Source organism: Diachasmimorpha longicaudata, chromosome 10 (assembly GCF_034640455.1).
Source record: "Diachasmimorpha longicaudata isolate KC_UGA_2023 chromosome 10, iyDiaLong2, whole genome shotgun sequence".
Lineage (NCBI taxonomy): Eukaryota > Metazoa > Arthropoda > Insecta > Hymenoptera > Braconidae > Diachasmimorpha > Diachasmimorpha longicaudata.
The window spans coordinates 6,953,507-6,965,848 of NC_087234.1; the positions used below are offsets into that span (position 1 = coordinate 6,953,507).

The window sequence follows — 12,342 nt, forward strand, 5'->3', positions numbered from 1 at the left end:
TTATTTATCTGCAAAATCGTGGGATGTCAGTTGAAGGCGGAATTGAATGTTTATCTTTAAATCGTAAAGATAGAAGGGAATATGAATGTCTTGATGAATAGTATGTCAGTATTACACCGTTTGTTGCCAAAACTTCACGGCCCGTGAAATGAAACTACTGGTCTTACGGGTATGACAACTTGGCAGGGGATGTACCTGGTCTATATTCGATACATGGCCATGGAATACAAATATGATTGGTTGTTATTTCATATTTACCCAGTTTACCCGCAAAATCAAGGAAACATAAATAAATGATCGTTTCAGTTTTGAAGATTTTAACGACAAGAAATCATTCCGTTCCATCAGAAAAATCGATTATTTTTTTCTCAAGGCCCCAAATGTTGATTCGGGCCTTGCCTAGCCGGACCAAGAATATTTTACAATAGAATAATAATATATTATCTAGGAGTAAGGCCCAATACCGAGAAGAAATCTCCCGATTCGTTCACGTGAATGAAAGTAATATATTCAGTTATCGTACCCTTCGGGAATAAAGAAAAACGATATTCCCTTAATCCTGAGAATAATCTGAGGCCTTCCACTAATTCAGGATTAATTTTCGGGCCCGATGTCCCTTTAGATCACCGTAAGAGCTTGAATGGTAGTCACATGATGGGTCGAGCCCGCCCAATGTCAAAATAAATACCAATTTAAAGAGGTATGGCCCACGGGCACTATCCGGAACAAGTCAGACTATTTTGTGATTAATCACGTCCACTATTCCCTCTTCCTCACCACGAAATATTTCCCTCCGACGGATTTCAACGGTTCAGTCGACGTCAAGCCGCTCGGCAGTGCGGCCACGGTTCACGGCACTCGTCAGTACTTATTAATTCAATACTTAATTAACCAATTAATCCGGAAAAAATCTAAATAAATACTAATAACGAGTTACTGCCGGTAAAAAATTGAAGAACAATCAGCGACTCAACGATTAAACATTTTTATTTTGAATTTTGCAAGTTTATTTAACGATCGAACACCTGCGCATATGGTTTGAGTGACTTTTGCAGTATTAGCTGGATAATTAGCGCTGAATGTGCAGTAAAGAATAATTACCTGACGAAAAAATGAAGTATTTCTGCGTTTCGATTGTGTTTTTCCTTTTTGGAAATGTCTTGACGGGTCCTGTGGGCAAAAACGATGGATTCACATTGAGAATAGTGCATACCAATGACATGCACGCAAGGTAAATAAAAAAATTATCAATTAATCCATTGAGATTGGTCGTCGAGATCAATTGCAATAGTCAATTCTAGGGCCGTCGATATACTCCAGTTCACGCAGGAATCTATCATTCGATTTAATGTGATTGGTAACATTTTGAAAATTTCTGAAAACTTATCGCTGAAGATAAATGAAAAGTCGTTGAGATAATAGTAGGATTATCGTTAACATTCTTGTATTCAGATTCGAGCAAACGTCGGCGCTGTCTACCAAGTGCCTTGATAAGGACGAAAAGGCGGGAAAGTGCTATGGCGGCTTTGCCAGGCTGGCAACCTTGATAAGACAAGCGAGAGCATCGAGTCTTCCCACTCTATTTCTGAATGCTGGTGATACTTATCAAGGAACCACATGGTTCACCATTCACAAATGGAAAATTGTCGCCAAATTCTTGACTCTCTTGGCACCCGATGCTATCGTGAGTTTTATCACCCGCATAATTATGAATTTATCCCGAGACCAAGTGGGTCAGCGAAAAAAACTCATAGAATGTTTTTTGTGGGGAATTTCCTCTGCTATGTAAAAGCTCTTATGAAGTTTTCTTCAAAATGCCACGGTTTCGCAGATAATTCCAAGAATCTGAACTATCAAATTCCATTCGCCGCCATTTGACGCTAATCCGCCATTTTATTGTGCTTCAGTCACTCGGCAATCACGAGTTCGATGATGGTCCAGAGGGTCTCGTTCCCTTTCTCAATGCCACTGAATTTCCAGTCCTCACGGCAAACCTCGACCTCTCCCAGGAGCCGGAACTTGCCGCCTCCCGACTCCAGAACTCCGTAATCCTTAACGTCACCGGTCACAAGATCGGAGTCATTGGCTACCTAACGCCAGACACAAAAGCTATATCTCAAACGGGTAACGTCAAGTTCCTGGATGAAATTCCCGCCATCAGGAAAGAGGTCCAGCGTCTCCAAGAGCAAGGGGTGAAAATTCTGATAGCCCTGGGTCACTCGGGCTTCGCCATGGACAAGAGAATAGCGGCTGAGGTGGAGGGAATTGATCTCGTTATCGGGGGTCACACCAACACCTTCCTCTACACCGGTAGCAAGCCTGACCTCGAGGCCCCAGAGGGCCTCTACCCGACGGAAGTGGTCCAGAAGTCTGGAAGAAAGGTCTACGTCGTTCAGGCTTACGCCTACACCAAGTACCTGGGGAATCTCACCGTTGACTTCGACGCCCAGGGGGAAATTGGCAAAATTGTTGGAGATCCTGTCCTGGTGGATGCGAGAATTGAACAGGCGAAGGATATCCTGGAGGAGTTGGACCAGTGGCGACCAGCAATACAGGCACTGCAGAATAAGTCTGTTGGCTCTGCCAAGGTGCTTCTTGATGGCAACAGCAAGAACTGCAGGTGGAAGGAGTGCAACTTTGGAAATTTGATTACTGATGCTATGATTGAATCTGTAAGAGCATTTTTTCAGGCGCTTTGTAATTTTAATTTGAGTAGATAACACACCTTTGGAGCTCAACTCCGAAGGGTCTTCGGTTTCATTCAATTAACTCGAGGATCTTTGAGTCAATTATTTTTTAAATTAGTCTGATTCATTGATGAAAATAATTTTTTTACATCTTTTTAATATACTTTAAATACGCTTTTTAAGAATTTAATTTCACCATAAAGTGAACACTTTGCTCATTGCTCATTAGAGAGAGCAATGATAATTAATTTTCAATAAAAACATTGCTAAAAAATAATGAGGATTCAATGAGCCAGAAGTTTAGTATTTATGCTATACTTGAGACGACATTCAAATTGGTGATTTAAATATAGAAATAGTATTATCGTGAGCTGTACTTGGGAACATGCCCTTGGAATTATCATCGACAGTTTGTCGTTGAGCACATGGTTTTTATCAGAGTATTGTTACTGGTGTCAGGTGCTTTCCATTTTATGATCGTGCGGTTTCTACATATTTTGATGATTCATCAGCTTAGGAGGAATCGATGAAAAATTTACAAATTATTACGATTATTTTTCCTTCAGAATGCCAGGGAGTACGCAGGGGACGAGGGTTGGACCGACGCTCCCATCGCCATCCACAATAGTGGATCTCTTCGGGCATCAATTGATCGAGAACCGGACGACAATGTGAGTGGATAGAAATTGTTCCACTTGAATTCCTAATAACGTTATGGATAAAACGAATGCCGGATTTTCGTGTGTTTTCTCGCACGAGGAAATTCACCTGGAACTCGCCTTCTTATTTTACGGCGATTTTATTGTTTCAGATCGCAATGAGCGATATTGTCGCAGCTCTACCGTTCAATAATGGAATAGGAAAAATTAAAATCACTGGACGACAACTCAAAGAAGTCTTGGAGTGGAGTGTACACGATTTAATTTATAATCACACTGGCGATCTCAGGGGAGCATTCATCCATTTTTCTGGGCTCCAGGTAAATTTTGAAACGCACTCAGGGAATATTGAATTCAATTAGAGAACTCAAAATTGATGAACTAATCGAGTTAATAAAGCAGACGGGTGAGAGCTGAAATGAACTGTTTTAGAGAGCTTACAGAGACGAAATCGTCTTCTGGAAGTATTTCTCAACAACTGAAAGATGTTAATTAATCTTTATTTGTAGGTGGATTACGATTTATCACGTCCCAATGGCGCTCGAGCGGTGGCTGTTCAAGCAAGATGTGGTTCATGTAGAATTCCGAGCTTCGAGCCTCTCAATAATGACGAAACTTACACCATTCTTGCCACAGACTTCTTACACGCTGGTGGAGACCAGTACGAAATGCTGAAGGAGTTGCCATGGACGGCCTTAGGTGAGTTATCAAGAATTAATTTTCGAATTATTGTTGTGCGTAGGATTCGTCTCTCGTTCGTTTTTGGTCACTCTTCAGTGGTGCATTAGACCGCTGCTGGTAGTTTAATTATCGACGAGTCAGCAGACATGCGAACGAGAAAATGATTCATCAGAAAATTGGTCTAACTGACTTTCCCTTCAATTTTTTTTTCATCTTAATTGATGGAAAAAACTGCAACATTCGAAAGTTGTTGGCATTACTCTTACATGAATTTCCAGGAGTCACGACAGACCAGGCGGTTGCTACCTACATAAGGCGTCACAGTCCAGTGTATCCCGGGGTAGAATGGCGAATAAACTACGTATCAACCGGTCCAAAAATAGAGGATCCAGTTGTTGATGATCATGATAACGTGATTGGAGCCGCTAATGTCTTCAGTTCAGTCACGCTCATGATGCTCATACCAACAGTGGCCTTGATCTTGGGACGATGATGATTAGTGGAGCAGAAATGATTTTCGACAGCTTACAATCAAATTCCAATTCTACATTAATCAAGTAATGAATTACTTCAATTTATCGATTTTACGGAGTTAATTCCGTTGATCAATTATGTACAGCCTCTCAATTGTTTCTTTCTAATTGTATTCAGGTCAATTTAACTCAATTTAATAATTTATGAAGAAACGAACAGCAGATGTCTTCCTCAATGATGAAGAATTTTAATTATGGATTTGTACTACTTACTGATCAAATTATACATCTATTGTGAGAATCTGAAGATTTGTTTATTGTTTCAATAATGTTAATTAGATTTTAGAAAATTTGTACAAGGCCAATTTAAAAAAGTTACTTTTTCATCCCTGAAAAAATTATTTATCTCTGTGTTGAATATCCTATCCTATACTCGCAATAAATTCACCGGAATATTTTAATCAACAAATATATTTAATTCCATTCATAAAAAACGGTATTTATTAGTGACTAGGTCAAGTCATAATTAACATAGTGTACTCACAACTCTTCATTTTTTTTATAATGGAAAATGGAATCTGTTTTTTTTTTTTGGTTTCTTAATGTAAAAAATGGAAGTCACGACAGTTACGATGACGAAGAACATCGATTCAATGATTGATATTGATTCCCTAGTAGGGCGTAGATTCTCTTTTTGATCTCGACAGCCTCATTGAGCTCTTGGCATGGTAAATTTCCATACAGCATGATTGTTTTAATCACGTTTTGGAGATCCTGGATCATTTTTGGGGCATTGTCGAGCTGTCGGAGCTTCGTTTTCGCATGATAATTACGACATTTAGTCGCGGCTCGTCTTATCTGCAGTTTGTCCTCTTCTGATAATTGTTGATGCTGAAAAAAAAATTCCCATAAAATCCCCAACATTTCCACCCAAGCCTCAGAAACCATATAACTACAGTTGTGATGGACCACTGTTGATTGAACACTAATACGTGGTTTCTTCTTACCTCAAACGAGGGAATCCGATTGTACGTGGGCCAATCCTCAAGACAAGCCTCACAGTTGCACTTAAATCGAAACTGTTGCGCTAAAAACTGCTGTCGAGGTATTTTTGGCATTATAGCAAAATGAGCTCCATAATTATCGAACACCTGCAATGAAAATATGAATTCAATATTCCCCATGATAATCAATACGTGAAGATAATCACCTCTTCACCCTGTCGAATAATAGCATCTGAATAGATAACCATTTTTTTTCCATAAGTCGTCCTACCGACTCCCGGGCTGCAACTGTGATTGATCAGACTGTAGAATGGCATTATAGCTGCGGCTCTTCCTATAGGGTCTATCCCCAGCACTTCCTCTGCAATCTAATGATCACAGCATAATTATGACAAAAAATCACATCGAGTAAGAAAAAAATAATCATGAGCTCAGCTGATTATTCTGTGAAGGTGGAATTAAGTAATTGCGGGAGCAATAAGTGTTTAATTACGTTGCACGGTGTTTCCTTACCTCATGTGCATTACTCGGAATGATCTGCTGATGCCTCATGATGAGTCCCGCTACGAACATAGCCTCCTCATTCTCCAAGAGCCCCTTCAGATCGTTTGGCAATCTTTTCCCGAAGAGCTCACTTGTCGTCGCTAGGATGTAAATTATAAGAGCAGCGTTAAGCGATCGTCCAAATAAATCCGCAACCGATCTCTTCTCCGTATTCCTAGTGAGCGTGTAAACACTGGCATAATCTTTATCGTTCAGGATTCCCCCAGTAAATCCATTTGTCCTTCCCACCTTGTTCTCGATTTCCTCAACCTTTTTCATCAACTCCTTTATCCCTCCCGCCTCCTTGATCGCTTGGACCGCCATCCTCATGCTCAAAAGCCCCAAGTGACTCATCTCCAGTGCCAGTAGAGGTCCGATGACATCACACTCAATGTAATGATGTTCCTCCCACGCTTTCTCCCGGCAGTCCTCACTGCAGAAGACGACGTTGACACAATTTGGACAGGGAATCGAGCTCCAGGTCTGCTCCATGCACCTCCAGCAGTGGGTAAAGGATTTCTCAGGTGTTAGTAGGACAGCAGCGTATGGCTCCATAATCGCTAAGGTCTCTCCTGGGAAAATATCTCTAGTCGCGACCACGTGCTTCCCAGACTGTTCTGAGTACTTGAGCTCGAGACACGAAGATACACCGGAGATTTCCGGATTTTCATCGGCAATGCTAGGGATATTTTTGTGTGGATTCCATTTGACGAAAGGCTTCTCCGTTGGCATCATCTTTTCGGGGTTCATCAGCGTCTTCTCGACGACGGATTTCCCCTGATTCATCGGATCCATCTTCTCCAGCCAGAGTCGAGCCTTCCCTAGGGAATCCTCCACTTCCTTTTTCTGAGATTCGGAGGTGTTTTCTCTGGTCATGAGACATCGCGCCTGACGAGTGTAGAGTTTTGATTTCAATTTATCGGGATAAGGGAGTGCGAGGGCTCGCGATATGTCCAGGAGGCAGTCCTGGTAGAGGTGAGCCTTGTAGAGGACCACAGAACGATTTGCGTAGGCTAGGGATAATCCTTCCGTACCGGTGGGAGCGACGGCAATGCTCTGTGTGTATGCTTCAAAACATTCATCAAGACGGTCTCTGTGCGAGGGCGAAACGAGGAGTTGGTTAGCCCTCCTCCACAGGTCAGCGCTGGCCGACAAGGACTTGTTGGTGTTTATTGGAGTGATCACCATGGAATTGTCGATGAGTATTTGAATCGTATACTTAACGCGATCTGAATCGGTCTTTAGAAGGGCGTACTCAGAGTGGCAAAGCTTGTGCTTGCCAGAGGCCAAAATCTTGGACTTCAGGGTATTCAACATATCTTCCATGATGTTTTCGGAATCTAAAACTAAATTTCTTCTTTTTATGTAATTTCTGTAGCGTAGCAATACTTTACAATAGATACTCTATATCGTCATGCTCTATATTCTTATCGTCAGTAATAGTACATTATGGCATGAGGACGATAAGTGGAGGATTGTAAGAAGTGTGAAGTTTGCAGCAGGAGGCGAGGCAAGTCGAATTCGAGGCTCACCGGAAGGGTAATAAAATTTAATGTTGAAATAAAAATGTGGAATGGGTGGAAGGAGGGGGGATCGTTATAAAGTTGGGTGATTCCCAGAAAAGACTCTACCGGTCTGATTGAGAACATTCGGAAAGATTGTTTTAATTCTTAGTTCGCCTCCATTTTTTCCCCACCAAATGCACAAATGTTTTATAAAACACAATGAAATCTCAGCATTGACAGTCAATTGCTAATTGCCGGTTGAAAATATACCAGTACTAACCTTTTCAACAGGTGATGAAAGCTACCTTAATGACGCAATCGCATATAGTATTCGTCAAGGGAAGACTGCACACAAAATTCTTTCTTTGATTTAGCCACTAATCGGTGATATTGGGGAATTATTATAACTCACTGCCAATTATATGTTGCTAGCCGATTCATATGTATGTTATGACTAAAATATATATGCTCTGGTGCTCCCGGAGAAGGAATTTCTGAACACTCCGGTGGGGTTGGCAATGATATATATATATCTTGAGGAGCCTAGTGGGGGTATTACCGCGTCGTCATCGAAGTTTCAAATTTCCTCTGTTCTTCGAATTTCGAAATGAACAGATAGGCTCACCAAAAAATTCCTGAAGTCGAAATTCACCGTCTCATTACGGAATTAAATGAGAAAGTTTAGATGACAATATCACTATTTTTCCCTCTGCATATTCCACTATAAATGAATATAAATATATAATATAGTATAATCGTTCCATGCACGATCTGCGATGCAAATGGAATAGTAAATTGATTATTTGAATTTTAATTGATGAATGGGAAAATATTGCGGTCATCACGCAGCTCAGGGGAGGGTTTCTATGGTGACCGAAAGCGTCCACACGGGACTAGCTCAATTTTATCGAGGGTACAGCAGTTAGAAAGCCCACAAACGTGGAAAACGAACGTTCGACTCCTCCCAATTTGTTAATAACTTAATATTTAATTAATTACGATGTCGATGTACGTTAATCCTCTCATGTACTTAAATCTCGGAGGAGAAATGCTTTATGTCATTCAACATAGACTCGCCGCCCAGAAAATTGAAGAGCGGAAAACAATTCAAGGTAAACTGAACATTATTGTTGAGGTGAAAACGAATGTATCATTTTTCTTATAATTTTTTACAATTCTCCACTTTTCATTATTTTTTATCACTCTTAATTGGGGTTCGTTTTTTTGTGTGGGGGAATTTTAGTACTGGACGACATAACAGCATCGTTCTTGAATCCTAAAATCCTGGCAACTGTCTTTCAAAAAGCCCCATTAATCAATTTAACGTCCTTGCGAACAACCCTGGAGGCGATAAGTCTCAGCTCGATTATGAAACTGGGCCAGAGTTCCATGAACAAACTATTCGATCTCATGATGATGATGTTCAAGTATCAATTGATTGCATGCACTGGCCCGAGGGAAGTGATCCTGGTGACTCTCAATCACATTGACGCGTTGAGGGACATGGTCACACAGACCAGTGCACATGAGTGCATTACCCTGGTTCACAGGATGATTGTGGATGTGAGTAGTTGAAGTGTGCAGGCAATTTTTATAATTAAATAATAAGAAATTGTTACAATTGAGGAAGTGCTACGCGGAGAGAAAAATACTGCGAAAATTATCGTAAAATATACAGAGTTGATTTTGAATTGTTTATCAAAAACCCGGGTTAGAGATAAGTTGGCTCATTTCCTCACTTCACTGTTGATTTCTTCGAAGTCATTTTTTGCGAACCCAAATACAATTATCGATACCTGCTAATAATTTCCCAAATTTTACGTGGTATCGAGGGAACTTTTTGACAGTGAATGAATCACTGTTATGAGTCCATTTTCGATGTTAAAACTGAAAAAGATAAGAGGAAATGGAACAGCACCTTAAAGCGCCGGTTAAGAACCATTATCTAGTCTAGACAAATAGAAATGAAGTGGTGCCCGCCTCAAAATGCATCACTTGAGAAGGGCTGCAATTTTTTTTGTTATTTTGGCGACAGTCTAGGCGATTTTTTTACAGAAAAAAGAAATTAGAAAAATTGGCAACCAATCGCAAAAGCCTGATAATTTAATATCAATATAAATTATTCCCTTTTGAGTTATTGTTCTCCTTGGGAGCTCGGTAAAATGCTGTTTCCCGTCAGGTTTACGGGGAATTGACTCACGACGAGATCTGGCAGGCGAGAAATGAGTGCCTGATTGCCCTAGCCACCATAAACGTCAGGGTTTCGGTTCTCCTGAGGCTTGGCCTTCAAAATGACGACACAACATTCAACATTTTGCCTCAGAATTACGATGAAAAGTTCGAGGAGAGAAGGAGCGAAGTCGGAACAGTCAAGTTGCTCGAGGGCAATCAGAAGGGATATAATTTGGGGTCTTTCAAATTGTTTGGACATCGTGTTACACTGCTAGGAAAAAATATGTAAGTATTGCTGCAAATTGGACTGATTATTTTCTTAAACATTTTCCCAAACATTACTCACTTAATTGATCATTGATCGCCTGATTTGTGATCAGTCAACTAATAAAGTAACGAGCAAATATAATTTATCAACCAATATATGGGGTTTTCTCCTCATTTTTCTTTAGATATTCCCCGAATTACATAAAAGCAGTGAGATGCAAACCATTAAAAAATCGTGACAAGTGTCTGAAAGACAGAGGAACAAGGGCGGAACTGGGAATGTTGGCAAAGCAATTGGGGACAGAGGAGACCTCCTCCGTTCCTCGCCCCTTCAGCCTCGACCTCTTCGATGACTCTGGGGTGATCGAGATCGATGACAATAGGAACGACGAGAGTGAGGAGGCAGGAAAGACGGGGGAGACCCTGGGGAAGCTCGATGCAGACCACAAGGCAAAACTAGACAATATTTCGGCAGATCTGGAGGGAGAGGAGGGCATTGACAAGAAGATGAACCTTCTTCAACTGCTGGACGAAGTGGAGTGATTCAACTGTGCATTAATTTTTGAATCCTTGATCAATTAATTGAAATTTTCATCACAAAATCTTTCATTAAAATTTTGCCTGTTTAATTTTTGTATCAATGTTAATATTTATTGCGTCATATTAATATTATTTTATTGGAACTATTGTATAAATTTAACTAAAAATCTACACCTTACGAAACTGTACAATCACTTCTACCAAATTCAAATAATTATTTTGGTGTAAAAAATGAAAATAATAAATGAAAAATTGTACTTTACGTCGACAAGTCCAGTATATACTTCACTCCAGTTTTTCCATCCAACTGAAGAGTCTTTTTCATAGCCTCTAGGTACTCAGAGAGGGGAATGATCTTGTGAGGGGGTGGTTGGAGCTTCTTCGCGGCGAATAGCTTCCCCAGATCGTCCAGCATTTCGAAACGTTCTGAAGATTTTGAGTGGGTCTTTCCCCAGTTTGTCATCCAGAATCCCTTGGCACTGATATTCTGTTCAAAAATTCCATTCATTAATTCTTTCAAACCATGAACATCAACATCACAGAACAAACATTTTTTTAATTTTATAATTGAGAGGAAAAACATTGTTTATCTTACTTTGAAAATCAGTGCGGATGCTGGAATGGTCAGAGGCTCCCTAGACATGGCCCCGTATGTGACGATAGTTCCACTATGAGCCAAATGCCTTAAGATGTTGACTCCACTGTCTCCACAGACGCAATTCAGGGCTAATTTCGGTGCTGGGAGTTTCTTACTTTTGAACAAATCAGTTGTTCGTACTTCTGCCTCTGTGAGAACCTCAGTGGCTCCAAGACCTTTCAAGTGATCCTTTAGGGCTGTAATGTTCTCTCTATCGCGTACCACATTCACTGAATTAAAGCCCCAGACTTTGCAGAGCTGAATCACCAGCTGCCCAACCGCTGAATTGCCACCGTTCTGAATCACTGTATCACCTGGGCACAGGGGGACGAAGTCTTTTAACATCCTATAGGCTGTGCAGGGATTCACATTGAGCATACTTGCCTCAACGTCTGTAAAATTCCCTGGAATCTGAACATGAGAGACTACAGAATCCCCAATTAATTCATTTTTTTATTATCTCGGTAATCATCAATTATGCGAGGCTAGTTCACATAATCTTTGGTAAAAATTACCTTCAATACTGCCTCGGCTGGGTGAACCCTCCAAGTGCTCCATGTACCCGTGTTGTTCCCGTTGGGAACAACCTTGTCTCCTACCGCAACAGAAGTCACTCCATCACCAACATCAACAACCTCACCAACTCCCTCATTTCCACCCACTGCTGGCAATTTCGGTTTACTCGGGTATTTTCCCTGAATAGTGTTGATGTCAGCGGGATTGACAGGTGCCAAGATCCACCTGGAATAAAGGATCTTCAATAAATCCTCTCGAACGGAATATAGAAGATTTAAAATGTCAGTCGAGTCAACTACCTGATCGCGACCTCGTTCACCCCAGGCTTGCAATCCTCGGTGTTTTTCAATTTCAACATCTCTGTCGGCTCCCCATAGCTATCGTACATCAGACTTTTCCCAAAATTCACCCCGGACGAACTTATCCCTCGCTTCATCTTTGAGCACTTCCCCCACTGAGCCCTGGAGGTTACGAGAAGCAATTTGCTGACTCTCAAGGCCATTTCACTGGTTAATACCCGTAGAAATACTTTTCAGACAATTTTTATTAGGTCAAGCACCGGTGTTGCCCGAATGTTCAACGAATCATAGGGGTTTGAGGGGGGATTTGAGGTTAGAACACTCCGGCTCGGATCAGCTGTTCAGAGTGGGTGTCATTG

The 12,342-nt window shown here is 41.0% G+C and overlaps 4 protein-coding genes across 6 annotated transcripts; 2 read left to right on the forward strand and 2 right to left on the reverse strand.

The window, feature by feature from the left end:
- Positions 1-801: 801 nt before the first annotated feature.
- Positions 802-4,807, forward strand: LOC135166376 (protein 5NUC-like). The gene is made up of 7 exons (XM_064128517.1): positions 802-1,231; positions 1,453-1,684; positions 1,908-2,672; positions 3,254-3,358; positions 3,499-3,666; positions 3,856-4,045; positions 4,306-4,807. The coding sequence occupies exons 1-7, from the start codon at positions 1,113-1,115 to the stop codon at positions 4,518-4,520; spliced, it is 1,794 nt and encodes a 597-aa protein (XP_063984587.1). The 5' UTR covers positions 802-1,112; the 3' UTR covers positions 4,521-4,807.
- Positions 4,808-4,809: 2 nt separating this feature from the next.
- Positions 4,810-10,917, reverse strand: LOC135166375 (SET and MYND domain-containing protein 4-like). Of its 3 annotated transcripts, none has more exons than XM_064128516.1 (5): positions 10,795-10,917; positions 6,018-7,393; positions 5,711-5,872; positions 5,508-5,651; positions 4,810-5,391 (listed from the first exon to the last, which is right to left on the reverse strand). In XM_064128516.1, the coding sequence occupies exons 2-5, from the start codon at positions 7,371-7,373 to the stop codon at positions 5,128-5,130; spliced, it is 1,926 nt and encodes a 641-aa protein (XP_063984586.1). In that variant the 5' UTR covers positions 7,374-7,393; positions 10,795-10,917; the 3' UTR covers positions 4,810-5,127. The 3 variants fall into 3 exon arrangements, with proteins under 3 accessions (XP_063984586.1, XP_063984585.1, XP_063984583.1); XM_064128515.1 differs by lacking the exon at positions 10,795-10,917 and adding an exon at positions 7,833-8,030 and having other exon boundaries at positions 6,018-7,401; XM_064128513.1 differs by lacking the exon at positions 10,795-10,917 and adding an exon at positions 7,833-8,029.
- On the forward strand, positions 8,401-10,534 carry LOC135166388 (protein OSCP1-like). Its single transcript, XM_064128546.1, has 4 exons — positions 8,401-8,664; positions 8,796-9,115; positions 9,732-10,009; positions 10,177-10,534. The coding sequence occupies exons 1-4, from the start codon at positions 8,553-8,555 to the stop codon at positions 10,532-10,534; spliced, it is 1,068 nt and encodes a 355-aa protein (XP_063984616.1). The 5' UTR covers positions 8,401-8,552.
- Positions 10,650-12,221, reverse strand: LOC135166386 (enoyl-[acyl-carrier-protein] reductase, mitochondrial). Its single transcript, XM_064128542.1, has 4 exons — positions 11,984-12,221; positions 11,684-11,909; positions 11,127-11,579; positions 10,650-11,018 (listed from the first exon to the last, which is right to left on the reverse strand). The coding sequence occupies exons 1-4, from the start codon at positions 12,184-12,186 to the stop codon at positions 10,791-10,793; spliced, it is 1,110 nt and encodes a 369-aa protein (XP_063984612.1). The 5' UTR covers positions 12,187-12,221; the 3' UTR covers positions 10,650-10,790.
- Positions 12,222-12,342: the final 121 nt, after the last annotated feature.